We start from the raw sequence: 27642 nt of genomic DNA, 5'->3' as shown, positions 1-27642 counted from the left end.
TTAACTACAGCTACAGCTGAGGCGCAGCCCCATTGGTCCCCGTCCCGCCAGGCCAGGGCTGTCATGGGCAGATGGTCCCCTCGGGGACCCCAGGGGCCAGCGCTGCTCTCCCCGTGGTCCGGCTGCTGCCCGCTGACCACCTCCTGCCGGCATGGCCGAGGCCGGCCTCAGGGGCTGGCTGCTCTGGGCCCTGCTCGTGCTCTCGGTGAGTCCCGTGGGGGGCACAGGGCCAGGAGGGGGCCGGGGGCATGGGGTCCTGCAGGGAGGGTGGAGAGGAAGGGCCCAGGGGGCAGGGAGAATAAACCGGGGGCCAGGTCGGGCTCTGGCTGGACGCCAGGTCCCCAGCCACCCGGGGGAGGGGGTGGGGTCAGGGCCTGGCTGCTCCAGCTGCCCCGTCCCTGGTAGATGGACCAAGAGGCCCCTGTGGGTGGGGAGGAAGGACTGGAGGGGTCCCGGGGTGCAGGGCAGCAGATCCAGGGGCAGGTGCCTCCTGCGCAGTCTTCCTCCAGGGTTGGCGATGGCTTTGGGCTCTGAGCAGATGGGGCTGGGGGGCCGGCTGGCGCCGCGGCCTCCTCTTCCCACCCACCAAGCCAGGCGGGTCTGGGGGGGTCGCCCGACTCAGCCCTGCGCCCTAGGCCAGAGCCTGACCCCTGGCATCTCTTGCCTGGACTGTGGTGACAGCCCCCTCTAGGGCTCCCTGATTTCTCCATGAAACTCCAACTTGTCCCTCTTGCTCTTCCTAGAGTCACCTGCTTTGTGCTCTCCTCTACTTCTCTTTTTCAGTGGAAATTCGCCTATCACTTTTTTTTTTATCCCCCCTTCTGTGGTTTTTTTGCGTGCTGTCTGCTCTCTGTGTCCATTCGCTGCGCGCTCTTCTGTGTTTTTCCTTGTCTGCCTTTTTCGTTGTGTCACCTGGGTCACCTTGCTGAGTCGGCACTCTGCGGTGCCTGTGGCCTGGCGGCCCTCGTGGGTTGGCGGCGCTCCGCGGCATGCGGGCCAGCCTGCCTTCACAAGGAGGCCTGGGACGTGGACCCGGGGCCTCCCACGTGGTAGGCAGGAGCCCAACTGACTGAGCCACAACCGCTTCCCACCTAGCACTTTTTATGTGGCTCCACAGTACATATGAGAGCAAAAGAGTAACTAAAAAAAATAACTGTTGAACTGAATGAATTGTAAAATATTCCAACAATACCGAGAAAATGAAAGTCTTTTTGTCATTCCTTCCACCCCTACCCCAGAGATAACCACAGTTAAATGTGGTTTATGTTCTTCTAACCTCTATAAACATGCACACATTTGATATAAATAGCACGATTTCTTTGCTATGACATCTTCGCAGCTAGATCACGGGTAGTTTTCCAGTCAGAAAGAGCTTCCTCATTTCTTTCACAGTAGCATAATATTCCCCTATACACATGGGCGAAGGCCATGGATACATTTGTATGTTTATGTTGTTTCCAAATTTTACTCTTATAAATAGAGTAAGGAGCTATGCAGAAGTTCATATCTGGAGGCACATAGATATTTATAAAGCTGTTCTATTTTTTGGTCCTATTATTTTATCAAGATAAATTTCCAAAAAGAATTATTTGGTGAAAAAAAAAACAAGCTATTTTTAAAACTCTGATCTCTTTTCCAGATTGCTGTCCTGTCACAGAGAATGTGATTCTCACTCACCCACCAGATCTGGGCATTAATTCTTATTTTAATCTTTGAATACTATAAATGAGCTCCCTGTTGTTATCATTTGCCTTTCCTTGATTGTTAGTGAGACAAATCCTCTTTTTCCTATTTAGTGTGAATTGCTTGATAATTTGCTTTGCTTTGTTTCTGCAGTTTTTTTTTTTTTAAGTAGAAAGAACACTTCAAAGAGTAAAGATTTTTACCTTCATTCTCTCTGTCAGGAATTGCTAAAGTTTTTTTAAACTGTGCTATTGTTAAATCTATTAATCTTGCCCCTTATAGCCATGCCTATAAAGTCTTTTCTTCCACAAGAGAATAAAAAATATTACTTCATACTTGTAGTTTTTTTGTGATTCAACTTTTAAAATTTGAATTCCATATTTTAGGGTGTAGACCTTAGTTTTAGGAAGCTTGTCAACTTCTAGCAATGGTGGACTATGAAATTAGAATACCCTTCCTGCTAAAGTAAAGTAAAAAATTGAATGAAATATTTTAAACTATTCCTTAAAAACATCTAAGAACTAACAAGATAGCAAGACTTTACTGGGTCAAAATTGAGAAGAAGGCAAAAACCCCAAAGAGGGAAATCTAGCATTAGAGTTGTTTTGTCCTCTGAGGGCATTTGTCAAATCTTATTTAAAAAGATGCAAAACTGAATGGATGTTTGCTGGCCTTTTGGGGTAAGGAGAACAGAAATCAAGGCTCAAGGCCCATCCAAGCTAGGTTCCTGGAGTTACACCCTCAGAGTCAAGGAAAACCAGGAATAAACCAATCCTCCCACAACTAGTTTTGCCAGATATTTTTGTTGTTGTTTTTTTAATCATCTAGGTATATAGTAAGGCAGGGGTCTTGAACTTGGAGTAAGTTGGTCCCAAACTGATATTGTTCCTATCACCTCGAAGAAGTCACAGAAATTCTCTCTGGAAGAAGTTACCTTCTTCTTAGACCTCAAATCATTTCTTCATATACATTTAAAAAAATACATTATCATTACATTTTATGCAGTTCAGATACATTTTTAAATACAATATTCAACATTTATTCAAAGATAACCAGGCACACAAGAAATAACAGAAATAGTAGAAAACAGAAATAGAGTTCAAATATTTAAAATCTCAGACACATTACAAAGTAATCATACTTATTATGTTCTAAGAATAAGAGTCAAGCTTGAGAATATCAGCAGACAGCAGGAAATTATAAAAAGTAACACAGTGGGTTTGAAAAACACATGAACAGAATTTTTAAAAAAGATTTATTTTAAAAATGTATTTATTACCCCCACCCTTGCTGCTTGCGTTTGCTGTCTGCTTTCTGTGTCCATTAGCTGCACGTTCTTCTGTGTCTGCTTGTCTTCTCGTCTTTTCTTTAGGAGGCACCAGGAACCAATCCCAGGAACTTCCAACATGGGAGAGAGGCATTCAGTCATTTGAGGCACCTCAGCTCCTTTGTTTGTTGTGTCTCTCATTGTCTTTTTCCTCTGTGTCTCTTTATGGTCATGTCATCTTGTTGTGTCAGCTCTCTGTGTGGGCCAGCTCACCTCACCTGTTATATATTTATCACAGTTGTTTTAAAGTCTCTGTCTGATAATGCAGGCCATCTCTGGGTCTGGTTCAATCGACCATTATGGCTCTTGATGATGGGTCACATTACTTGCTTGTTTGTGTGTCTTGTAATTTTCTATTACATGTCAGACATTGTGTGTAAAAGAATAGTAAATAATAGAGAATTGTGTGCCTTGTCTTCTGTCAGCCCTTCTATCTATCTGTAGGTAACCTGGTCTGAGTTGGTTGTTGCTCTGTTTAGATTCAATTGACTAGAGCCTCAAATTATTTGAGGGAAGGATCATTCCTTCCTTTACTAGGGGTTGGTATCTGAGTATTCCAGCAGGCCTTGCATACCTGCACCTCAGTGGAAGGGGTTTCTCTCCAGCTCTCCTTCCCCTCCCTAGGTGGTAGATGGCTGTTCCCTGGCCGTCAGTGTAAGTCTTAAGAATACTTGTAATGTCTCTCTCCATTCTTTATGCTTACTGAGCATGCCAGGCCCATGTGCTTGCCCCTTTGGAAAGACTGTCTCAATTCTCCTGTATGCCTCCGTGGTTCACAGTACAAGGCCTGGAATGTCCTGAGGGCTTCCCTCAGTTCTTCTGCTTCACCCTCACACTCCAGCAGACTCCAAGTGCCTCTGCCTCAGGTCTGGCTCTCATTCAGCTCCCCTCCCCAGCGGTGGACAGTCACTGCCAGTTTCTCATTGCAAGGCCCCTTATGTCTGGAGAGTCTCAGTACTTCTGCTTCCCCTTGAAATCGCTCAAGTGAGTCCTTGACCGATGCACACAAACTGCTACAGTGATATCTGGACTTCAAGAAAAGAAAAAAAAAAAAGTTAATTAGCAAGGACTAGCCCCTTGGAAACAGGAGGAAATTCCTCAGATTTGTCTACCAGAGCTGAAAGCTTGAGGTGATTTTTATGAAGTTTTGTGGGGGCTGATATAGGATAATGGGGTAGATGGGGTGAGATTATGTGGGGTGGGAGATGGATTTTAGCTGATCATGCGCTGTTTAAAAGGAACTGGCAGTGAAATAATTAAATAACTGCAGTAGTGGGTATGATTTTAACTTATAATTAAGTAAAGGTAACTTTTAGGTTAAGCTTCTCTTAACTGTGCATGTTCCTGCCTAGAACCTGTTTGCACTGGTTCTAAAGTGAAAGACAAAAGAGCTCTAACACAGATCTGTTAGATCATCCGATAGTTTCATTACTATGCATACAGTTAGATAAGTTTCCTATTAATATACATCAAGGGCATGGAGTTTTAAAACTAAGGAAATGGAACATTTAATAAATCCCACTAGGGAAGGTTACTTCTTGCCAGAGGTTAGTGAAGCAGCAACTCTAATCCCTCCATTTTTTGTTGCTCTATTCCTCAATCCTGAGGGATAAGGGCCGATAACTGCTCTGGCTACTTTCTGCTGAGCAATGATTAGGGTTTGAGGAATGGAATATTTTAGCACGATACTGAAGACAGCCTTGGGTTCCGGGCAGTGGGATCTCTCTCTGATGCTGGAGTTAATCAGTATATCTTCTGTAATGGAATGATATGTTAGCTTGTGACATTCTGTGCATCGGGAACACAATTTTGCTGCCTCTAGAAATAATTTTGCAGACTACCCAGCTAAAAAGATCACTGACTCTGGAGCACTTGTTCATATCATAGCTCTTATCCTACTTCTTCTGCCTTCATCAATCTAAATCTTTGCAAGCCACCCCAAAACTCCCCTAAACACTTACTGAAAGCTAGCGCCTGGAGAATTCTTGGGACTCTTTCAGGGCGGCTTGAAAGGAAAGCTGGGAGTATCCTCAAACCAGCAGGCTGTGTGCACCTGAGCCTCAGGTATGTCAGTCCCCTGGGAGCACTTGGTGATGGCTGTTGGGAAAGAGAGGTGGGTAGGTGCCCACTCCCCTATATCTGGGGTTCCCTGGGATTCAAACCAACCTTCACTGGCCTTCAAAAATTCATGGAAAGTTCAGCTGTTTTGCATGTCCTGATTTGGGGCTGCTGTACTAAGCATGTGGGGAGGAATTTGGCTCACCGAAGGAGAGGACTGGCCTTTGTCCCGGATCCTGGGGGTCACCTCTAAACACTCGGGGTCTCCCCGGTGATAGTAATATCATTGTTATTCATACCTCCCCCCCCCCCCCCAAGCCTGTGCTGAGGAGATGACTCAGGGTGGGGCTACAAAGTCCAGTATTCTTTGGGTGGGACTGACCTCTGGGGAGGGGGCAGCAGGGTTGGAGAATGAGCTCAAGCCTGTGAGCACTGATGCAATCAATTATGCCTACATAGCAAGACCCCAGTGAAAGCTGCAGTCGCTGAAACCCTGGTGATGGGCCTGGAGGGTGACAGGCAGAGAGGGGGAGTCTCGCATTTGGGGCCCTCCCAGACCTGGCCCTGTGGGGCTCTTCCTGTGGCTCATTCTGATTGGCAGGAGTAAGCTGCCATCCTACGTAAACAAAGCCGTTCAGCCCGTTCCCTTCTTACCCGTGTTCCCGGCGGCCTCTTCCTCCCAGCTGCCCTGCCCGGGACGACAGCAGCCTTGGGGCCCGTCTTCTACCGATGCACCTGTCCCTGGGGTTTTAGTTCTCTGGCGTTCTTTGCCACCTCGGCTGTCTGATCTGCTTTTACGAGGTGTGAGCTTGCAAAAACATCCAGCTGGGTCGTGAGGTGACGGGTAAGGGCTCTGTACCTCCTAAGCACTCCCCTAGCCCCGTGAAACGGACATATATCCGTTAGGGAGGCCGTGTTTTTGGAACAGCATCCTTGGCATTTTCTCCAGGCATTCCTAGACTCCTCTCCCACTTCCCTCCTTGAGGAACCAAACCTGCAGTGCCTCAGGGGAGGCAAGGCACAGCAGAATTTAGAAACCTTTGCTTGGCTTTTACATTTCAAAAGCCTGGCTCTCTAAGTATTAAAAAGATATTGAGAAGCATCCAGGGCCAGCAGGAGGGCAAAGCCCTTGCCCAGCTGGAGATGAGGGTTTCTAGCTCTAGAAAGGGAGCTTGTGGGACTTGACCGCAAATCATCAAGCATGATATTTCTGATAAATAATGGATACAGTAAAAGACTTTCTAATGTGAACTCACGTGCCAGTTACGACTCTTTTGAGTGCAAATGCAAAAAGCAAAACAAATGGGCTAGGAAGGAGGGTCTTGTTGTGCAAAGTGGCTTTCCAGAGCCTTCTGCCGTGGGTTCAGGGGACTTTTAGGAATGGAGTGGTCCTTTCCAGCCATTCAGGAAATACAGTCACGTGCGTTTCTTCTTGTGGCCCCCAGTTCTCCCTACTTCGTTCTGAGTTGTGTCTGAGGCTGAGTTTTGTGTGCGAGGGGGCTCCTGGGCCAGCAGCCCTCCACGGCACAAGAACCGTGTCAGCCTGTGCTGCCTTGCTCACCCCAGCACCTGGCGGCTCCCGTCCTCTCTTTAAGTCCAGCCAAGCGAACACGGCCTGCGCGTGAGCGTCCTCACGGCTGGGCCTTGCTGCCCTCTCCCAGAAAAGAGACTGTTTTTGAGGAGAAATCTAAAGTTCTTCAGTCTCCTCAAAGTTTGAAAATCAATCAGAGAACCTGATTCGGAGAGGCCTTCCATAGTCCTGTGTCCCTCTCCCCTGCCTCTTTCTCCTCGAGGGGTCTGCTCAGCACTTCCGGGTCCTTGGCTCCTGCTCAGGAAGCAGAAGTGGCCTCCCGGGGGAGCCTCAGCCCAGCTTAGCTGGTCCTCAAGCAATTTTGACAGAAGTCTTTGCCGGATGGGGAGCGGATGTGGTTCAAGCAATTGAGTTCCCGCCTACCACACGGGAGTTCCCTTGTTCCATTCCTGGTGTCTCCAAAAGAAGAGTGAGCCGGCGTGATGGGCAGGCGTGGCAAGCTGATGCAACAAATGATGCACCAAGACACATAAGGAGAAAAAACACAATGGGAGATACAACAAAGCAGGGAACCAAAGTGACTCAAGTGATTAGGCGCCTCCCTCCCATATCGGGGAAAAGAGCTCCTCTTCCAAGGGGAGACAGCGCAAATCACTCTCCCCAAAAAAAGCCTTGGCCCAGGGGGGGCCTCAACACCCACCCTCATCTGTTCAAGGGAAAAACAGAAAAAAAACCTTGGGGTGGGGTGGGGGGAGTGTATTAGACAGCCAAAAGAGTGCTGATGCAAAATACCAGAAATTGCTTGGTTTTTATAAAGGGTATTTATTTGGGGTAGGAGCTTACAGTTACCAGGCCATAAAGCATAAGTTACTTTCCTCACCAAAGTCTATTTCCTCTTCTTGAAGCAAGATGGCTGCTGATGTCTGAGAGGGTTCAGGCTTCCTGGGTTCCTCTGGGCTCAGCTCCTCTGTTTTCTCCACAAGGTCAACTGTAGACTATGAGGCTCTCTAGGCTTTGCCGCTCTCCACAAGGTCAGCTGTGGACTATCAGGTGAACAGTTCTGTCTCCCTGGGGTTTCTGCGGTGTCTAAGGAGTTGTCTCTACTCCTCTGTGTTCTTCTCCTGGCTCAGGTCCTCTCTTCCCTGGGCTGGCTTCTCTTTCCTGTGTACTGACTCCAGCTGAAGACTTAAGCATCAAATTCCAACATCAAAACTCCAACATCAAAATCCCTTAACTCTGCCCTTTGCCATGCCTTGTATCTGTGAGTCCCCACCCACCAAGGGGGAGGTGCTCAATGCCCTACTGACACAAGAGGTTTACTTGATTAAGTAAACCTCTGAATCCAATATAATCTCATATGCAAACATAATCCAATATTTCTTTTTGGAATTGATCAATAATATCAAACTGCTACAGGCAGCTTTGCCTTTGTTTTCCTCAGAAAAACTGAAGACACAGAACAGGTACTTGGGGAAAATGCTTTTTCCCCAGCTTATCTTGGGTCTTTACACTGTCATTTGGGGACCCTCTCCCTCTCTTAGGTCTGGTGACCCTTGAAATTTATGCTGCCACAGAACCACAGGGCTTGTTTCCAGCAGCATCCAGAGGCCTGGCTTAGTAGTCGAGGAGGATCTGGCTTTCCAAATTTTTATCTATTTTTTAAAAAAATATTTTATAATTTTTTTTATTTAAGATACATGGATCACACAAAATGTTACATTAAAAAATATAAGAGGTTCCCATATACCCCACTCCCCACACCCCCCCACTCTTCCCACATCAACAATTTCTTTCATTAGTATAGTACCTTCATTGCATTTGATGATTACATTTTGGAGCATTGCTACACAGCATGGATTATAATTTACATTGTAGTTTACACTCTCCTCCAGTCCATTCAGTGGATTATGGCAGGATATATAGTGTCCTGCATCTGTCCCTGCAATATCATTGAGGACAACTCCAAGTCCTGAAAATGCCCCCCTATCACACTTCTTTTTCTGTCTCCCTGCCTTCAGCAACTCCCATGGCCACTGTCTCCACATCGATGATATAATTTGTTTCATTGCTAGCATCGCAATGTTTCTATAGTAGAATACCAGTAAATCCATTCTAATCTGTATTTTATTCCTCCATCCTGAAGACACTGGGATGGCAAAGTCCACTCCACCTCTAAATCAAGAGGAGGCTTAGATTCCGCATGGCTGATGGATGGGATTCTCCTGCTCGCGGCTGTAGGTGCTTTCGGTTCCCTGGTGTGGTGGTTGACCATCCTCACCTCCCTCTTTTTTCTTTTTTTTTAAAGATTTATTTTAATATTTATTTCTCTCCCCTCCCCTCCCCACGTTGTCTGCTCACTGTGTCCACTTGCATTCTCGGTGGCACCGGGAATCTGTGTCTCTCTCTTTTTTTTTAAAGATTTATATTTTTATTTATTTTTCTCCCCTTCCTCCCCTCCTGCCCAGTTGTCTGCGCTCTGTGTCCATTCCGTGTGTGTTCTTCTGTGACTGCTGCTATCCTTATCAGGGGCGCCGGATATCTATGTTTTTTTGTTGCGTCATCTTGTGTCAGCTCTCCGTGTGGGCGGCGCCATTCTTGGGCAGGCTGCGCTTTCTTTCGTGCTGGGCAGCTCTCCTTACGGGGTGCACTCCTTGTATGTGGGGCTCCCCTACGCGGGGGTGTGTCTCTTTTTGTTGCATCATCTTGTTGCATCAGTTTTCCGCGTGTGTGGTGCCACTCCTGGATGGACTGTGCTTTTTTTGTGCTGGGCGGCTCTCCTTACGGGGTGCACACCTTGCACGTGGGGCTCCCCTACACGGGAGACACCCCTGCGTGTCACGGCACTCCTTGCGCGCATGGGCCAGCTCACCACACAGGCCAGGGGGCCCTGGGTTTAAACTCTGGACCTCCCATATGGTAGGCGGACGCTCTATCAGTTGAGCCACATCCGCTTCCCCCTCACCTCCCTCTTAGCTGACCTGGGTAAGTTCAACGAACTGGAAAGTAGGTGTTGCAATTCTGCTGAGGCTCTGGGCCCAGCTGGCACATGGACAGTCCAAAGATTCAAGTCCCCTCAGCATACACCAACCCCAGCGCCAACCACAGGCTCAGTAAAAATGACAGAAGAGGCATGCATAGAGAGGTCACATCTGAGTCCAACTCCATCACATTCAGGAGCACAGATTCCAAAGTAGGGCCCACTGGCAAGGCACTGGACTCCAGAGCCATCTGCCATGACTGTAGGGCCTGGGTGTCTCCATAGCCCTCAGGAGCACCACTACCTGGGGTTGTATCTACTTTGACTGTCTCTGAGACCCTGCTGAGATATGCATAAGTGCGACTCCTCTGATGAGCTCCGACTCATTTTGAAGTTTCTTAACTATATAAACTCATTTGTCTTTACCATTTCCCCCTTTCATTCAAGGTCTTTTTCTAGTTGCATCACCAGCTGGTACTTGGTAGTAATCCCTCAGTGCCAGGAAGGCTCATCCCCAGGAGTCAGGTCCCATGCTGGGGGGAAGGCAATGCATCTACATGCTGAGTTTGGCTTAGAGAGTGGCCACACTTGAGCAACATGGAGGCTCTCAGGACGTAACTCTTAGGTACCCTGCAGCTCTAGGCACACAGGCTCATAAGCACACAGGCTCATAAGCATAGTCATCAGTATCAAGGGCCCATCATTGGACCTTCCTTCTTCACTGGTCTTTGCCCTTGTACTTGGGGGACTGTTGCTCCTCCATTGGGGAGTGCGACAGAGTTTCCCGGAATGGGAACTCAGCACTTCCTCAGCTGTCCTGTGAAACTCTACCCCCATGAATGTATCCAACAAACATTCAAACATATATCTATATTCCCTATATGCATGCCTGGAGAACTCCCTCCCACCCATGCATCCCTCATCAATGACTTGCCTCATCAATGACAGTGCTCTCCCCTGCCATAGCTGAACCCCTCTGTGATCCCAAACTTCTTGAAAAATGAAGTCTAATATATTGCCAAATTCAATTAATAGGAAAATGAAATGGTAATATAGGTTTAAAGATTAGAAATAGAATATATCATAATTTAGAAAAACTAAAAATAAAAAGTAAATTAGGGTATTAAAAATGAAAAATATCATAAGAAAAATTTTTTTGACATTTTGCCTTTCATCACTGTAATAGGTGTTGCCCTGTGGCAAGGCAGTCTCTTCCATTTCTTCCTCAGTGTCTACATCCTTTTTATTATTATTATTATTATTATGTCTTCAAAAAAGTTTAGGTCACAGTAGGGAAGTGAACTTGGCCCAATGGATACGGTGTCTGCCTACCACATGGGAGGTCTGCGGTTCAAACCCTGGGCCTCCTTGAACCGTGTGGAGCTGGCCCATGCACAGTGCTGATGTGCGCAAGGAGTGCTGTGCCACACAGGAGTGTCCCCCGCGTAGGGGAGCCCCACGCGCAAGGAGTGCACCACGTAAGGAGAGCTGCCCAGCACAAAACAAGTGCAGCCTGTCCAAGAATGGCGCCACCCACACACAGAGCTGACACAACAAGAGGATGCAACAGAAAGAAACACAGATTCTCCATGCCACTGATAAGGATAGAAGCGGTCACAGAAGAACACACAGCGAATCAGCGAATGGACACAGAGAGCAGACAACTGGGGCGGGGGGAGGGGAGAGAAAAAAAAGTTGAGGTCACAGTAAAGTCACATATAGAATATAGGGAACTCACATACCCAACATCAAGCCCTTTTCCCCCTTCCCCAGCAAAGATCTTTTTACATGTGGATGTTATATTTTTTGCAACTAAGGTACAGATATTGAAACATAGCTACCAACCATGGTTCCATCATGGTTTACATTTTAGACTGTACACTTATAAATTTTTGGTTCCATTATGGTTTACATTTTAGACTACACGCCTTTATAAATTTTTGGTGATATTTAACATGGCCTGTATCCATCATTGTAGGATCTTGTAGGACACCTCCATTGTCCCCCAGTTACTGTCCCTTCCATCGATTCTATTCCGGTCTCCGCCTCCCCTCAGGGCTCACAGTGACAGCCAAGCTTCCCGGCTTGAAGGACGAGGTTCATAGATACTTGTAACACTGCTGAGGGCTTGACACACTGGTCTGTCCTCCCCCTTTGGGAGCCATCTATGCTCTAGAGACACCCTCCCCTCTGTCTGAGAACATCAGCCTCCCCAGGGTGGGGTACCATAGCTTCCCGCTCACTGCATGGGTCTCCACCCACTGATATAGCACACTATGACCAGAGGAGCACTCACACACCCCCCAGAAGCCTGCTCCAGGTGCATCCTGTGCCAGATGCCTCGCATCAAACACCCTAAACCGGTAACCCTTCCTTATTATATTTTCTAAAGCGTTTTCTCAACTTGAAACTATGTTTATCTATTTCAGTGGCATCTGCTCTTTTGCCTAGCTGCAGCCCCTCTTGGGCAACACCCCCTGCTCCACACCGGGAATACGGTGGAGAGGAGGGGCAGTCATCGCTTACAGAGTTTCGCCTTCTCCACGGGACGCCCTGGAGGGAGGAGGGGGGAGGCCGGCGGGAGGCGCCCAAGGGAAAGGAATGAGCATCTGCTGAGCAGTGCCGTGCCCAGGCCTCATTTGTCTTCCCTCGGACTCTTCCTGGCAGACCCTACCGCCCCAGCAAGGCTCAGGCGGCGCGGGGAAGAGCAGCTCAGCCCTTGGCCCAAGGCCCCGGGGTTAGGCAGGGCCGGGCAGGGCCCAGGGCGAGGCGCTGGCTGCTCCCTCCCAAATCCAAAGTCTGATCAACAGACCAACATTCCCGCCAGGCGCCGCAGACGAATCGCCTCCTTCCGTCTTCTCCGCAGCCCATCGGAGCTGGGAACAGCCACCTCCAGGACGGAGGACCTGGGACTCAGAGGGGTGGCGGACTGGTGGAAAACAAGGCTTTCCCCCGAGGGCAGGGGTCCAGAGCCGGAGAGCTCCGGCCTGTGGACGTGAGAGAAGGGGCTGGGCACCTCCACGGCTCCCAGCCCGGGCGGCGGCACCGCAGAGCTCGCCTGCGCCCTGCACCCCGCGCCCCATCAGCCCCACGGCCCCTCCACTGCAGGGCTCCGCCCCCTTCGCAGCCCCCTCTCGTCTCTCCGGGGTCCTAAGCCCCTGCCTCCTCCACGGACCTCACCCCTCAGGTGCCCACCTTCTGAATATCCCTCCCCCGTCCCCACCCACTCAGCCTCCTCCTGGAGGGCTCCTCTGGACCCCGGGGATGCTGGCACGGGAGGGGGGACAAAGGCTGCCTCCGATGAGAATTAATCTCGCACCCCCCAGGAGCCTGGGAGAACTGGGCGGGAGGGTTAAGGCGCTCACCCCCGCCCCTGCAGGCAGGGCCTGGTCCTGAGGAGGCATGGCTCCCGGAAGGGGTCTCAGGGCAGGTGCGGTGGCCGGCCGAGTCCCCCGGGGTTCAGGGGAGGCCTCCATGACCCCCAAGGCAGCTCCAGGGGGAAAGAGCCCCCGGCACGCTGCAGCAGGGTGGGAAGGGCCGGAAGAGGTGGGTCTGGGCCGGGGGGTGAGTGGGGCTGAGCAGCGGGCTGTGAGGGGCAGGCCTGCCTCCAGGCCCCTGAGTATCTGCAAGAGGGGTCCTCCGGAGGCCGCCAGCCCCAGGGTGCCGGCGCGGGCTCGTCACCCGGCCTGCCTGTGGAGGGCCGGGCGCCAAGGCCCAGCCCCACGCTGGGTTTAGCGGCCTGCCCGCGCCGCTTGACTTTTTTTTTCTTCTTTATTTTCTTTTAATGTTATATTAAAAAAATATGAGGTCCCCATATACCCCACCCCTCCCACATCAACAACCTCTTCCATCATCGCGGCACGTCCACTGCACCTGGCGAATACCTTTTGGAGCTCTGCTGCGCCACATGGACAGTGGTCCACATTGTAGTCCACTCTCCCCCAGTCCACCCAGTGGGCCACGGGAGGACACACAGTGTCCAGCATCCGTCCCTGCAGCACCACCCAGGACAACTCCAAATCCTGAAAATGCCCCCACACCATACCACCCTTCTTCCCGCTCCTGACCATCAGCAGCCACCGTGGCTACCCTCTCCACATCACTACTACAATTTCTTCCCTTACTAATCACAGTAGTTCCCCAGCAGAACACCAGTAAGTCCACTCTAATCCATACTCTATTCCTCCATCCTGTGGATCCTGGGATGGTTGTGTCCACTCCACCTCCACATCAAGAGGGGGCTTAGATTCCACATGGATGCTGGATGCAATTCTCCTGCTGGCAGCTGTGGGCACTCTTGGCTCCCTGGATGGTGGTTGGCCCTCTTCACGCTTCCTGACATTTTTAAGGATTGCTGAACAAGGGGCCCACCACTGAGGTACTGGTCCAGGGCAGAAGCTCTCGCTTCCCTGCCTCTGTTTCCCCTTCTGCTTCTGTCCTCTTGCTTTCGTTCTGTCACCAGCACGGGAGGAAGAGGCTGCGATGGTGGCTGCAGGGACTTGGCCCAAATTCTCCCGAGGCCTGTGGGAAAGGGTGACCTGACTCTTTCTTCCAGGCAAGACTCAAGCCCAGGCCAAAGCCAAAAGGAGCATTATTTTGCAAAATGCAGCCGCCGATGTCACGGAGCCACATGGACATAGCCTGGGCACAAAAGAAAAAAAAAAAATCCAAACCGAACAACCAGGATGAGGCACAGGGTGAGGAGCACAGGGTTTCGAGGCCGAAATGGGCGCGAATCCCCGCTCCACCTCGAGGTAGCTGTGTGACCTTGAACAAGCCACTTGACCTTGCTGAGCCTCTGCTCTTGTCCCTCTTGTGGGAAAAGAGGGACAATAATAGTATCTATTTCAAAGGATGGCTGTGGGAATTAAGAAATGACCTTAATAACAGCATCGCATGCTTTCTCATTTCTCTAATTTCACGGGGTGGGGTGGGGGGGATTCCCGAGTCCCTTCCTGTGTTAGGGAAATTCCCCGCCGTCTGGGTGGGAAAACACCAGCGACAGCGCTCTCCGGCCTTCCCTGCAGAGGCCCCCGCTGCCCTGCGCTGACCTCCCGCCTGAGCATCCCTGCGCGGGGCGGGGGGCGGCGCGGACCCTGGTCCGCTCCGGGCGTGCGGGCTCCAGGCAGCCGCGGGGTGCGCGGAGGCCGCCGCCGGCGCCACCCCGTTGTTTGGGGCGGCAAGGCAAAACCTCGCCTTCCCGGAGCCCGCAGCCAAGGCTCTGCGAGAATTTGAACCTAAGCCGCAGCAAGTGAGGAGTCTGCAGAGGAGGGACAGGTGGTCCTGGCACCTGCCTGGTTTGGGTGCTGGGTGGCTTTTTTTTTTTTTTTTTAACGTAGGAAGACTATTCAGGGGCTATTTTGTTTTATTTTAACAATTGGTATGTTTTCCCCTTTAAACTTTTTATTTTAAAATGATTTCAAACTTACAGGATAGTTGCAAAAATGATACAAACCCCATGCAGAGAACTACGGCATACCACCTGAGATGCCAAGCCCCCAATGTTAACATTTTGCCACATTTGCTGTATCTATTTAGCTGGCTAGCTATATTTTGAAATACACAGCGAATTTTTTTTCTTTATTCCGCCCAGGTGGCTCCCTGGTCTGTTTGCTCGTGGGTTTTTTGCTGGTAGTCTGCTCGTTTTTTCCCTCGCTGTCTGCTCAGGGTCTGTTTTGTGTTTTTGGTTTCTCAAGAAGGTCCCGGAATCCAACCTAGGACCTCCACTGCTTGAGCCACAACTGCTCCCTGCTCATCTGTTTTTGCTTGATGTTTGCGCATAGTCTGCTCGTTGTTTGTCTTCTTTAGGAAATACTGGGAACCGAACCCAAGACCTCCCGTGTGGGAGGCCAGCACTCAACTGTTTGAGCCACATCCACTCCAGAAATAGACATTTGAGAGCACATTGCACACATCATGTTCCTTGAAGGTGTAATACTTCCAAGAACATTTCCTATGTACAAGGATATTTACTTGCATAATCACCTTAAGTGCAGTTATGAAGTTCAAGAAATTTAACAGTCGTATAAAGCTCGCATTCTATATTCCAATTTTTCATACGTCTCAGGAATGTCCTTTTGGACCTTTCTGCTCCATTTCTTAGATAATATCCTGGATCCCAGATCATGTATTGCATAGAATCGTCATTGTCTCTCTCTCTCTTAATTTAATTTTTAAAGCAGTTTTACTGAGATATATTCATATACCATATAACAGCTGATATTGAATGTAGCAAAGCTACAAATTTAAAATCTAGTTCTTTCCTGAGCTTTTAAGTTTTGCTTACAGAGTAGACTCTTCATAAGAAAAGCAAGTTTGAGTTATTTTAATATGCCTTTAAAGATCTTAAAATGCATTTATAAATTTAATGCATTTGATTTCCTTTCATAGTACTTAATGGTCCAAATTAACAAACAAACCTTATGTGGAAGTTAAGTAATTCTGATGAACTTGAACTTCTATTTATTTCTTTTTAGGAGGCACTGGGAATTGAACCCGGGACCTCATCCATGTGCAGCGCACGCTCAACCACTGAGCTACACTCGCTCCTAACATGAACTTTTAAATAGGTTGAGCCTAAAATTCTCTAAGATGTTAAAATGTAATATATAAACTTTGCAATATTTCAATTTGAAATCGCCAATCGAAGCCAATTTTTAACTACGCATTTTCAAATGGAGTAACTGGAGCAGATGTCGCTCGAGTGGTTGAGCACCTGTTTCCCACGTACAAGGTCCTGGGTTCAATCCCTGGTACCTCCTGAAAAAGAAAAAGAAAAAGGAGTGACAGGGTGGGAACAGGGAGTTGCTGCAAATGGGCACGGAGGGTTTTTTTTTGGGGGTGAGGGAAATGTTCGAAGATCGTGGTGATGGTTGCACAACTCTGTGAACTGACTAAAAATCATTGAACTATATACACCTAAAACAAATGAATTTCATGGTATGTAAATTAGATCTCCACAGACCTGTTAAAATGCAGATATAAGCCAAACTTCTGAATACTTTAATAATTGTAATTAAGTAATAACTACAAATTCTCTTAAGCAGTCAAAATCTTTTACCCCCTTGAGGTGTGGTGACGGCCAGATTTTGAGCTGGCTGTAGACAGGATTCTCCTGGCTGCCCACTGGACACGGGGCTGGCTCCATGATGCCAGAAACGCCTCCCTGAAGACCTGGGACAGGACCTGGCCTCCAGGCCACTCGTCCTCTCCCTCGCCCCTCCTCCCTGCGTGGAGTCTGCAGGTCTGGCTCCTAAGGAAGAGGCAGCCGTCTTTGCTTCTTCCTCTGAACACTGTTGAGCCTGGCGAGATGCTAAGTTGCTCAATGTCTCTCCGCATGTGGCAGGCATTCTGAATCCTCTCGTACTCTTCCTAGGCCCACATGACTCCTAGGGTGGTGCCCTGGTGCCTCTGAATGTTGGTTATCCCACAGGGCTCTCCTGATTGCTGCTCACCACTTAGAAGGCCCAGGAGACCGAGAGCAGCTCTGAGCAGCTCTGAAGCTGGATTTCTTTCTTCTTTTTTACCCACTCTCATCTGTATTTTATTCCTCCATCCTCAGGCCCCTGGGGTGGTGATGCCCCCCTGGAGAGGGGACTTCGATCCCACGCAGCTGGTGGACAGGACTCTCGTGCCCGCAGCTGTAGACTCTCTCAGTTCCTCGGGGTGGTGAAGCTGGATTTCTTACTGTGCCTGATTGGATTTTCACCCTGCTTACTGATGAATGCAACTGATTGGGTAGGGTATTAGTCAGCAAAGCAGAATCGGTTGGCTTTTATAAAAGGGTATTTACTTGGGGTAGAAGCTTACAGTTATCAGGCCACAGAGCATAAGTTACCTCCCTCACCAACGCCTGTTGCCATGTGTTGGAGCAGGATGGCTGCCGACGTCTGCCAGGGTTCAGCCTTCCTCTTCCTCTTAAGGCTCCGTGGTCCCAGCTTCTTCCAGTATCAGTTGTAGGCTGGGAGAAGTGTCATCTCTCTCCTGGGGCTCGTTTCTCTCCGGGCTCAGCCGCTCTGCCCTCTCCACAAGGCCAGCTGTGAACTGTTAGGTGAACGGTTCGTCTCTCTTCCAGGGGCCTCTGCCGTGTCTAAAGGAGCCTTGTCTCTTTCCTCGTGTATCTGCTTCTCTGTGTGTTTGCTGGGCTTCAGGATCAAAACTCAAACTAACACATCTGCCTGGTCGTTTTCTCTGTGAGTTCCCGGGGACTCAATGTCCTACTGATGCACCCCAATCAAAGTCTTTTTTTTTTTTTTTTTTAAAGATTTATTTATTTATTTAATTTCCCCCCTCCCCTGGTTGTCTGTTCTCTGTGTCCATTTGCTGCGTCTTGTTTCTTTGTCCGCTTCTGTTGTCGTCAGCGGCTCGGGAAGTGTGGGCGGCGCCATTCCTGGGCAGGCTGCTCTTTCTTTTCACGCTGGGCGGCTTTCCTCACGGGCGCACTCCTTGCGCGTGGGGCTCCCCCACGCGGGGGACACCCTTGCGTGGCACGGCACTCCTTGCGCGCATGAGCGCTGCGCATGGCCAGCTCCACACGGGTCAAGGAGGCCTGGGGTTTGAACCGCGGACCTCCCATATGGTAGACGGGTGCCCTAACCACTGGGCCGAAGTCCGTTTCCCTCAAAGTCTTAATCATAATGTAATCATGTAAGAGTGAAACCTCTGAATCCAACACAGGTTAATGTACCTAGAGGGACAGACCAATTTACAAACATAATCCATTATCTATTTTTGGAATTCATAAATAACATCAAATTGCTACGTGCAGGCAACGAAACACCCCATAGCTAAGAACGCTGCATCATTGAAGGGGTCAGTGCCGCCAGGACATAAAAAGCAAATGTGGCCACTGGGTTTGTAAGTAGAGGTCATCGGGTGAAGTGATCCTAGATAGACGGCTTGGTGGGGGGAGGCGGCGGGGCGCAGGTGGGTAGACAGAAGTCTAGTGATGGTGGAGTGAGCGAGCAGTTGGGAATTTGGACCCTGCAAGTGCAGACTGTTCTTGCATGGTGTACCTTCGAAGAGACGATGGATATAGGGTATGGCTTAAGGGTAAGTAAGAAGGAGGCTTAGGAAGCTGCGGTGTTGAGAGGAAGGGAGAGGAAAAGAATATCAATGGGGAGGCGGCCAGGAGGGTTTGAGGATAGACTCTGAATGGGAGGGGACGTGTCCAGAGAAAGGAAGCAAGGATGTGGCAGTGTCAGCAGACTTGGAGCTTGAAGCAATGCATGCCGGTGCTATGGATACAGGTCGGGTATCAAGAGGCCAGAGGGCCAGAGCAGGGGTTGGAATCACTGGCCTGGGCAGTGCGTATTAATCAACAATCCCCATTGAGGAGACACTGCAGGGACTGAGTTTCTGTTGGCCCTGTCACTACCCATGGGAAGCTAGTAACCTCAGTCAGGCCTTCGTTCATTCCACAAACTTTCGCTGACTTTTGAGGTTGGCAGGGTATTGGGTATGGTCAGTAGACAAGGTTCGATGATGCTGGAGAGCATCACCACAGCAGGTTTGCCTGGTGGGCATCTCAGAGAGGAGGCACTCAAAGGCAGGAGCTGAGGGAAGGCCTGGGCGGACGGGGGGTGGAAATCGGAAATTGAGGGTGGGGGGTGGGGAACGTCAGCCCAGGAGATTCAAAAACCAAGTGGAGCACAGGCCGAGAAGGGGCTGCTTCTATTTTATGCTGTGGGTGGCCAGGAGCAATCGGCAGAGGTTGTTTAGCATAGAGGTATGTACTCAGATGGCTTTGGCAAACGACCACTCTGGAAGGATGAGGAAAAACTGGGGGCCAAATACCAGGGAGGAGGCTGCCGTGATGGTCTAAGTGGGAGCTGTAGCCATGGCAAGGGGGTGAAGAGGAGAGGCCCAGGGGGGCTGGAGGGTCTGTGGGAGGAGAGGGGGAGGTAGAGGAGTTGAGTGTTGAGGGGCCCAGGTGGAGAGACCCAGAGAGCAGGGAAAGCCCACCCAGAGCCCCGGACTCAGCTTGGGACTGGGGCGTTTGGTTTAGAAGGCATCAGACATGAGGTGTTTGCGGCCAAGGGAACAGGTGACGGCGGCCTTTGGAGCGTGCATAGCGGAGTGAAACCAGGTCAAGGCTGCAACTGACAGAGAAATCTGTGAGCGAGCTGAAGTGGAGACGGTCAGAGAGGTAGGAGAAACTGGAGAGAAAGAAGCCAAAGACATCAAGGAAAGCAAGTTTTAGAAGCCGGAGGTGGTGAGGCATGTCTGATGCAGGGAGAGTGTCAAGTCCAGTGAGGCCTGGAAGAGCCTCCTGGGTTTGCAGCAGATGGAGAAGCGTCAGCAGGAGCAGTGTCCCCTTAGCACTGAGAGCAGAAGCAAGGTGGCTGAGGTGCCAAGTTCTAGGCCCTGGACAAAGGCACACGTGAGACAAGTGCTCTGTCTTCTCATTTTGAAGGACTTGCTTTTTTGTGGGTCTTTTTTGGTCCCTGTTACGTTCTCTTGCTCAGAGACCTTTTTGAGACGGGTGTCTGTCCATAACATGCCACCCTAACTGGACTGATGGGCTTTGCAGGTGGAGAGGGGGCTGAGGGTGTCAGCAGGAGCACTGTCCACTCAGCACTGAGTTAGAGAGTTAAAGAGCAGTGTGCTCAAGATCTCTGCTGGCTGGCTGGGCCATCTCCAGCTACCCAGATCGGGGCACTGCTGAGCTCGACTGGATTCCCTTTTGGTCTGATTCATCCAAATAAGGTATGGATGGCCCCGCATTCCTGAGGTTCTCTGCCTGCTGATGTTTTAGTTAGGAAGTCCGGCTCAACAGCTAACGCTGGGAAAGGACACCCTACAGCAGAGGCTTCCCTTGGCAAACAAACCCCATGTGCCTTTATACCCTGGACTGTGCACACCTTGTACCTGTGTGGACGAAGGGAGGGAGACCTGAGGCCTTGCTAGGACAAAGGTGATGAGGAGGGGCTTCAAATGGTAGAGGAGGGGAAGAGAAATGACAAAGGATGCCTTTATTGTTCATTTAGGCGTTTGGCCATTTATTCTTAGAAAGGGTTCCTAGCTGCTCCAAGTTTCAGGGTGGAAGAGAGAGAGGTCAAGGGAGTTCACACTTGATGGCCTCGGTAGCTTTCTTCAAGGTCAGATGAGGGCAAACAGTTTCCTCAAGGTCACAGAGCTCCAGGTGATGTGGAGTCAGAACAAAGGCAACTTCAAGTTCCGGCTTGATCCACACTCTTAAGCCAAGTCCTCTGTGCAAGCTACTCAACCTCCAGGAGCCTTGTCTTACGTGCCTGTGAAATGGGGACACTGTCCCAGGTGGTTGTGAGAATAAAACCTGTTACATTCCTAACACACAGTAGGTTCGTGCTAAGTGATGAGAAACAACAACGAGACGCCAGGCACTGGACTTGGATCAGGCCCAGCGGTGTTCATTTGCTGCTTCTGACAGCCCCACAAAACACAGTTAGTAGGCCGGTTTCACAGACGGAGGACTTAGGACATTAAATAACATTCCGAATATCGCAACTGAGGCAGAATCAGGATATATCGATTTCCTTTCCCAGATGTTCTCAAGAAAATACTAGGGGCCACAGAAATGCATTTACTTCCAGTAATAAAAATATTAATGTATTTGTCTGAAGCACTATACTTTTAAATCATTGCTTTGTCTTTCACCCAGAAGGCAGAGCACAATTCTACCCCTGAAGAAAGGGAGCAGACATTTAAAAAAGGGTGTGTGGGTTGGGGGGGGGAAGAGACAAAAATGGGCACAATATGTCTTCACAGGGCCAGACTCTAGTTTTTAACGTCTTCTTCCCGGGGAAAACTCAAGCAGAGTATGCAAGGTATTTTCGGAAAATAGGCCATTTTAAAAGTATTTCGTAATCTCTCGAACTGGGGAGGGCTTGTGCCTTCCCTGCAGGTTTGAGAAAATGGTGATGCTCACAGGCAACCTCACCACTAAAAATAGACTGCCTGGGACCCACCCACAGCAGGAAACGGAAAGCCTGGCACTGGCACCAAGGGAGCGCGGCAACGGGCGATGCCACCCTGCCCCCAGGGTCCCCCGACTCCCAGGATGCGGCGTCTGCGCCGACCTTGGCGGGCGGCGCGACCTTGAGGCCTGCGGTTGCCTCAGTTGCCCCCTCCGTGCAATGGGGAGACGACCCGCGTCGCCAGCGCGGGGAGCTGCAGGCCCGCGCGCCGCCCCTTGCCTCGTAGCGCCCCTCGGCTCGCTCACCTGGCCCCCACGAGGAGCCACCAACGACCCTGGCCCCGGCCGGGCCCGATCCCGGTCCCCAGCCCCCGCGCCGCCGAGCCCGCGGGCGGGAACCCGCTTCCCGTCCAGGACAGCGCAAGCGCCCCTCCCTTTGCCCGCCCACTAGCGCCGGGCTCTCCGCCCATAGGCCGGGAACTGCATCACTCCGGCCCGGCCACGCTGGCGATTGGCGGAAGGCGAGGCCGCGCGACCGGCCGGGGGCGGGGCCTGGCGTGCTATAAAAGGGGCGGCGGCCGAGCTCGTGCCGCCTTGCAGACGCCGTCGCCACCGCAGTCCTTTGCGCAGCCATGGTCAACCCCATCGTGTTCTTCGACATCGCCGTCGACGACGAGCCCCTGGGCCGCATCTGTCTTGAGGTAGCGGCCGGAGGCGGCGTCGGGCCGCGGGCCGGGCGGGAGCGCGGGCCAGGGGGCGCCGCGGGCCTCGCCGGGCGGGAGCGGCCCCTGCGGAGCGCGGCGCGGGGGGCGGCGCGGCGCCATTTCCTCAGAAGGGGCCATCTTGGGAGCCGCGAGGCGCGGGCGGGCGGCGGGGCGGCGGGCGGACAAAGGCGTGCGGGGGCGGGCCGTTGGCGGGGGCCCGCGCCCACCCGCCGCCGCACGTGCTGCCTGCGCCCTTCCGGCCGGGGCCGCGCGCGTGCGGGCCGCGCCCCGGGGCCCCGCGCCTCGAGGGCCTTCCTGCTCCGGCGCGGGCTGCGGACCGCTGCGGCAGTTGGTCCCCGAATAGCCGCCGGCCGGCCCCGCCCTGCGCCGAGCGAGGCTGCGGCGAGGCCGTTTCCTGCCTCGCGCCTCGGAAATGAATGGCCTTCTGGAGAGGAAGCGGAACTCTTGGGGGCGGCTGGTCAAACCCTGTGTCTCGGAAACTGCACACCTGAAGGTGTTGTTTTCGTGAAACAAGGCCGGTGTTGGAGCCGGTGTGTGCTCGTAGGACCCTCGGGAATCCCGGAAGACCAGTTTTTTTTAGCTTAGCGGTGTTCAAAGAATGGTCCGAGCGCAGGCTGTTTCTTCGCTTGGCCAGAAACTTGACGATTTCTTTGGAGACTAGCCCTCCCAGCCCATCTTCCCCGGAACCCACCTCCCCCAAAGCGGAAATCTGGAAGCCAGCCTCTCGCTGCCTCGCTCGCAGCGCCCGCCTCTGCAGCGCTGACGCTGGAATGGGAGGCGCTCTTGAGCCTCCCCTAATTGTCCCTGCAGCAATAAATAGGTCTGGGCAGGCAGCGGGGTGGGTCGCTTCTGACCGAGATAGGCAAAAACTGGTTACCCGATGGGGTGGAGGCTGTTGGAGGAGTCCATGCAGGTAATCTGTTAGCTATCGCAGAAATATCTCAACGGCCTGGTGCTTTTCTCCTAAAGGAGTTGAATGGTAAATGTATTCCATTCCAGTTGACCAAATGTAGGAGGGCTTCGGTGAGATTAGACGTCCGTCCTTTTTTTTTTTTTGTCTTAAATCTCACAGACACCAGTAATGATTAGGTTTAAGGATTTTATTCCAAAAAATTTCCCCTCCTGCAGTCTTCATGAAAACAGGGCGATTTCCGGCTCCACGGTGCCTGGCACATAGAAAGCACTTGGACACTTGCTGAGGGAAAGTTACATCCTAATCACTCTACGTCCCACTTGTATCAGTAGTCAGTGGTAACTGACAAGGGCCTTGGTGGAAACTTGGCTCGTGCCGACTACTAGGCAGTAAGGTAGTCTCAGGTTAGCCAGATGGGTAACAGAACAGGCCCTTGGTCAGACTGGAGGTGGAACTTTCAGTAAGGGCATATTGCTAACCTGAGTGAAGGTTAAAAAGGAAATTACTGCAACTTAGAAGAAATTTCGACAGTGAGGCTTTGGGGAAAAGTTAGTATTTAGAAAAGATTTAGATTTTGGGACCAAACACCTAAGTCTAATAACCTAGGTCTTCCTTAATAGATGATTTAGTCTACAGATCTCTGGAATGACACATAAAAAATTTTTAAAACTCCTAATGGAAGGTCTTGGCAATGTTTTCTTTTTGAGCTTCACTTCCAGTTTTAATGTTTTATACATGGAGGAAAGGTTCAAAGCAGACACACTGGAAACCAGTTTTTGTTTTTTTGCTGCATTAGTAGGTAAGGAATCTGGAAATCAGTAAGTGACTTCTTGTGTAATCTGTACAAAATATGACAGATGTGAGGTGGTAGCATTTTCCTTTCCAGTGACTAAAACAACAACTCATTTACCCCTGATCATGCAGCAGTATTTTGTATTGAGAACTGTCTTTAGGTTCAGCGACTGGAGTTGGGGGAGATGATGTACATTTGAGAAGCTGTACATCTGTTTAGATGCAGGTGTGATGGACTTAAAGGCATCTTGTAGAAACTTATTTGGTAGATGCCTCTCAATATCAGTCATTATTGGTTCGGGGTTTTTGACAGGTCTTTGGTGTATCAAGTTTCTTAACCCAGCTTTACAGCTGACTTGTTAGCAGTGGTTTTTATTTGGGATTCAAAGTAATTATCGAAGAAGTGCTATCTATGCTAGTGAAAAAATGAATTTATGATTCAGAATCCCTAAAGACATGGGTACTAAGCAACAAAATAATTAAGCAGATGTTAACTAACTACTTTCTTTTACAGCTGTTTGCAGACAAAGTTCCAAAGACAGCAGGTTGGTTCCTTTTTTTTTTTTTTTTAACAACAAACGTATTCCAATTTTAACAGTTTCAGTATATATGTGTGTTGTTTCTTTTTTTTTTTTTAATAGAAAATTTCCGTGCCCTGAGCACTGGGGAGAAAGGATTTGGTTATAAGGGTTCCTGCTTTCACAGAATTATTCCCGGGTTTATGTGCCAGGTATGATTCTAATTTGGGTTACTGTAAATTAGGGATTGGGTCAACTATTTCAGGATGCACAGACCTGGGCTAATTTGGTTCCCCTAACCCTTCTAGTCAGTTCGGTGTTTTAGAGTTTGAAACTTGGCATATTTGGCACTCTATTCCAGCTGTTAAAAGTGATGAATTCCTATCATGTTCTTCACAGGGTGGTGACTTCACACGCCATAATGGCACTGGTGGCAAGTCCATATACGGGGAGAAGTTTGATGATGAGAACTTCATCCTGAAGCACACAGGACCTGGCATCTTGTCCATGGCTAATGCCGGACCCAACACAAATGGTTCCCAGTTTTTCATCTGCACTGCTAAGACTGAGTGGTAAGGGCAGAGTACAGCGAACAAAAACATGAAGAGCATGGCTCTAGGGAACACATTATCTGTTTCAACCTTAATCCCTTATTTTCTCCATCCCTAAGGTAGAGGTATAAGGAAGGCGTGGATATAGCTACACATTTAGCTAAATGTAATGTAGAAAGCAAGGCACTGTGGTAGAGAAATGGGGTCTTAGCTGGGTCAGTTTTAACAGACTGAAACCCCCAAAGTTTTTCTCGTCAACTGACAATGTTAAGAGTACCATCTTCATCTAATTAGCATGTCTTTGTGTGTACTAGTACTAAAAGCCCTTTGGCTCTCTTGGATGAGTTGTATTGGTCAGTGGGGACAGTGTTTTCATCTTGGCACAGGAGGAGGTTGCTTCTCTGTTCAGTGGGGGCAGTGATTCTCTGTTTCCAGGTTGGATGGCAAGCACGTGGTCTTCGGCAAGGTGAAAGAGGGCATGAATATTGTGGAAGCCATGGAGCGCTTTGGGTCCAGGAACGGCAAGACCAGCAAGAAGATCACCATTGCTGACTGTGGACAAGTCTAATTGATTTGGCTTCTGTCTTAACCACCAGACCATTCCTTCTGTAGCTCAGGAGAGCGCCTACCACCCCTGGGCTGCTCTCACTATCCTATCATCTTTGTGCTGTTGCTGCAGTTCTTCGGGTTCCAGTCATCCTCCCCTTCCTTCCAGGTATAGCTGGATTGCAGAGTTAAATTTATGATTATGGAATAAAAACCTTAAACAACCATTCTGTCTGTTCTTCTTGAGTTAGGGTATTGAGATAGGTCTCTGAACAGCAGTAGGTTTTGCCTAAAAACACCATGTTTGCTTAACCCCGCACAGTACTTTTGTTTTTTGATTCTCTGACCTGTGTCTACAGTGATGGACTAGAAGAATTGTGATGTCCATGATTGAGTGTGCAATGTAATAAGCTGTGAGGTACTTACGGCAGCAAGGACCTTGACCTGAGGTGGCAGTGAGGGTGAACCAGTGATGCCATGACAGTGATCTGGGAACTTAAAACTTGACTGGCCCATTCACAGATACCAAGATGACTGACATGAACATGGCTCATTTTCTTCCTTGAAACATTTTCTGATATTATTCAAGGGAAATACATGTCATTTTAGGTAGGTCTGTCAAGGTCTTCGGACCATGTTCCTGGAAATATCTGGAGCTATCCTTTTGACAATGTGGATCAAGAGTAAATGGATTATAATAAAGCTTTTATGTAAGTGAGATTATTGCCCTGAAAGGTTCAATTCCTGATGCTGTGTAGTAATGCATTTGAAGAGTATATTGGGTTTTTCCTTTAACTCTGAACTTCAGGCCTACTTGAGGGGTGATTACCATGCCATGGGCAGCCTCTAATGAGTTAGGCAGGCTTTTGTCAATTGCAGTCTTAGTTTCTTCCTATGCAGACCTGGCCCTGAGCTGTAAGACGTAGCAGAAAATAGGCCCCTCTCCCGAAGAACTATGTTCCTTTAAGATCAAGCTTGTAAATGTACACACTGGGAATTTGGTGTATAAAGGGAACTTGTCAAGATGGTCTGGTAGAGTATAGAGGTGGAAGCTGAAAGGTAGTTCACAGCTTCAGCTTTCCCCTACCCTTGGGGATGCTATGCTTTTTTCATTTTTTACCTTTCATGTATTTTATGCTTCATTACTTCATATCTTCAGCTCTTGGCCTACTGGTTCATTGTTCTAATTATTAATGCCCTACAGACATGGATCTCCATTCTACTTGATGACACTGCAAGGGCCAGTGGTGGCCATTGACAGTGCTCTGGTCAGGCCTGAGCTGCAGGTGAGAAAGACATGCTTTCATCATCCCATGTCTCTCCCTCTAGCCCTGTGGTCTCAGTGGTATTGTCTTCATGGACCATGTCTACTTGTCTATTGGATTCTTAACACTAGGTGCTGGGGTACCATTCTGGGTACTGGGAAAACAATTATGAACCAAAGTGAACAGTTCCTGCCTATGGAGCTTTGGAGGAGAAGGAAATCTGCATGGCAGCAGAGCTGAGGACATGGTGTTGGCATATGCAATAGGATTGCTGTAGTCAGAATGGTCATGATGGCTTCCCGGAGGAAGACTGGTGCGTTGACCAGGTTAAGTTTCAAGCAAAGAGGCCTGCATAGACAAAGGTGTTATTGCCAGGGCCCTGCTCACCCTTCAATGCTCCACTGTTTCAAGGCTGTTGCACTCATGAATCCCTCTAGAGAAGACTTTCCAAGCAAAGGTTGGTGGTTTGCCAATCCCCGTTATTTTGAAAACAGTATGATATATGTAACTGCTTGCTGCATAGAGATGCTCCCTTTCCCAATAACATCAGTAGAAACAGTTGTAGAAATTGTTTGCCAGGAACTACTGCCATGTCACTTATTTCACATTTTGGCTCAAATGCCAGCTCTGGGAAGTCCTTTGGACCAACCAACATCTGTATGACAACACGCCTCTGTTGTTACCACGTTATTCTGCTTTTCTTTTTCATTAATAATAGCTTCTATAATTTGACTTCACCTATCATATGTCCCTCATGGTAATTACTGTAGAACCCACCTGGTTCAAGTCTCAGCTCTACCACTTTGTAACCTGGAGCAAAATATTTTTTATTATTTTTTTAATAAAATTTTAAAATTAAA

The 27642-nt window shown here is 49.6% G+C and overlaps 2 protein-coding genes across 3 annotated transcripts in view; one reads left to right on the top strand and one right to left on the bottom strand.

Annotated features, from left to right (window-relative positions):
• TMED4 (transmembrane p24 trafficking protein 4) overlaps positions 1–22234 on the bottom strand; it is a 211472-nt gene extending 189238 nt beyond the window's left edge. The window contains exon 1 of the mRNA XM_058296676.2: positions 22230–22234. The gene's annotated coding sequence lies outside the window, so the exon portion shown is untranslated. The remainder of the gene's footprint in view (positions 1–22229) is intronic.
• Positions 137–27642, top strand: PPIA (peptidylprolyl isomerase A). 2 transcript variants are annotated; one of them, XM_058296678.2, is made up of 5 exons: positions 137–205; positions 24417–24447; positions 24544–24632; positions 24820–24992; positions 25407–25744. In XM_058296678.2, exons 1-5 carry the CDS (start codon positions 152–154, stop codon positions 25537–25539), a joined length of 480 nt encoding a protein of 159 aa, XP_058152661.1. In that variant the 5' UTR covers positions 137–151; the 3' UTR covers positions 25540–25744. The 2 variants fall into 2 exon arrangements, with proteins under 2 accessions (XP_058152661.1, XP_058152660.1); XM_058296677.2 differs by lacking the exon at positions 137–205 and adding an exon at positions 21553–22173 and having other exon boundaries at positions 25407–27642.

The sequence above is a fragment of the Dasypus novemcinctus genome, chromosome 5, assembly GCF_030445035.2.
Source record: "Dasypus novemcinctus isolate mDasNov1 chromosome 5, mDasNov1.1.hap2, whole genome shotgun sequence".
NCBI classification, from domain to species: domain Eukaryota; kingdom Metazoa; phylum Chordata; class Mammalia; order Cingulata; family Dasypodidae; genus Dasypus; species Dasypus novemcinctus.
Note: the sequence above shows the minus strand (reverse complement) of the source record. Positions and strands in the feature narration are given on the sequence as shown.

Coding starts and splice junctions, on each gene's coding strand:
- PPIA (XM_058296677.2), top strand. CDS start 22,105: ATGGTCAACCCCATCGTGTTCTTCGACATCGCCGTCGACGACGAGCCC. Junction 22,174..24,416: donor TGGGCCGCATCTGTCTTGAG/GTAGCGGCCGGA, acceptor TTTCTTTTACAG/CTGTTTGCAGACAAAGTTCC. Junction 24,993..25,406: donor TGCACTGCTAAGACTGAGTG/GTAAGGGCAGAG, acceptor CTCTGTTTCCAG/GTTGGATGGCAAGCACGTGG.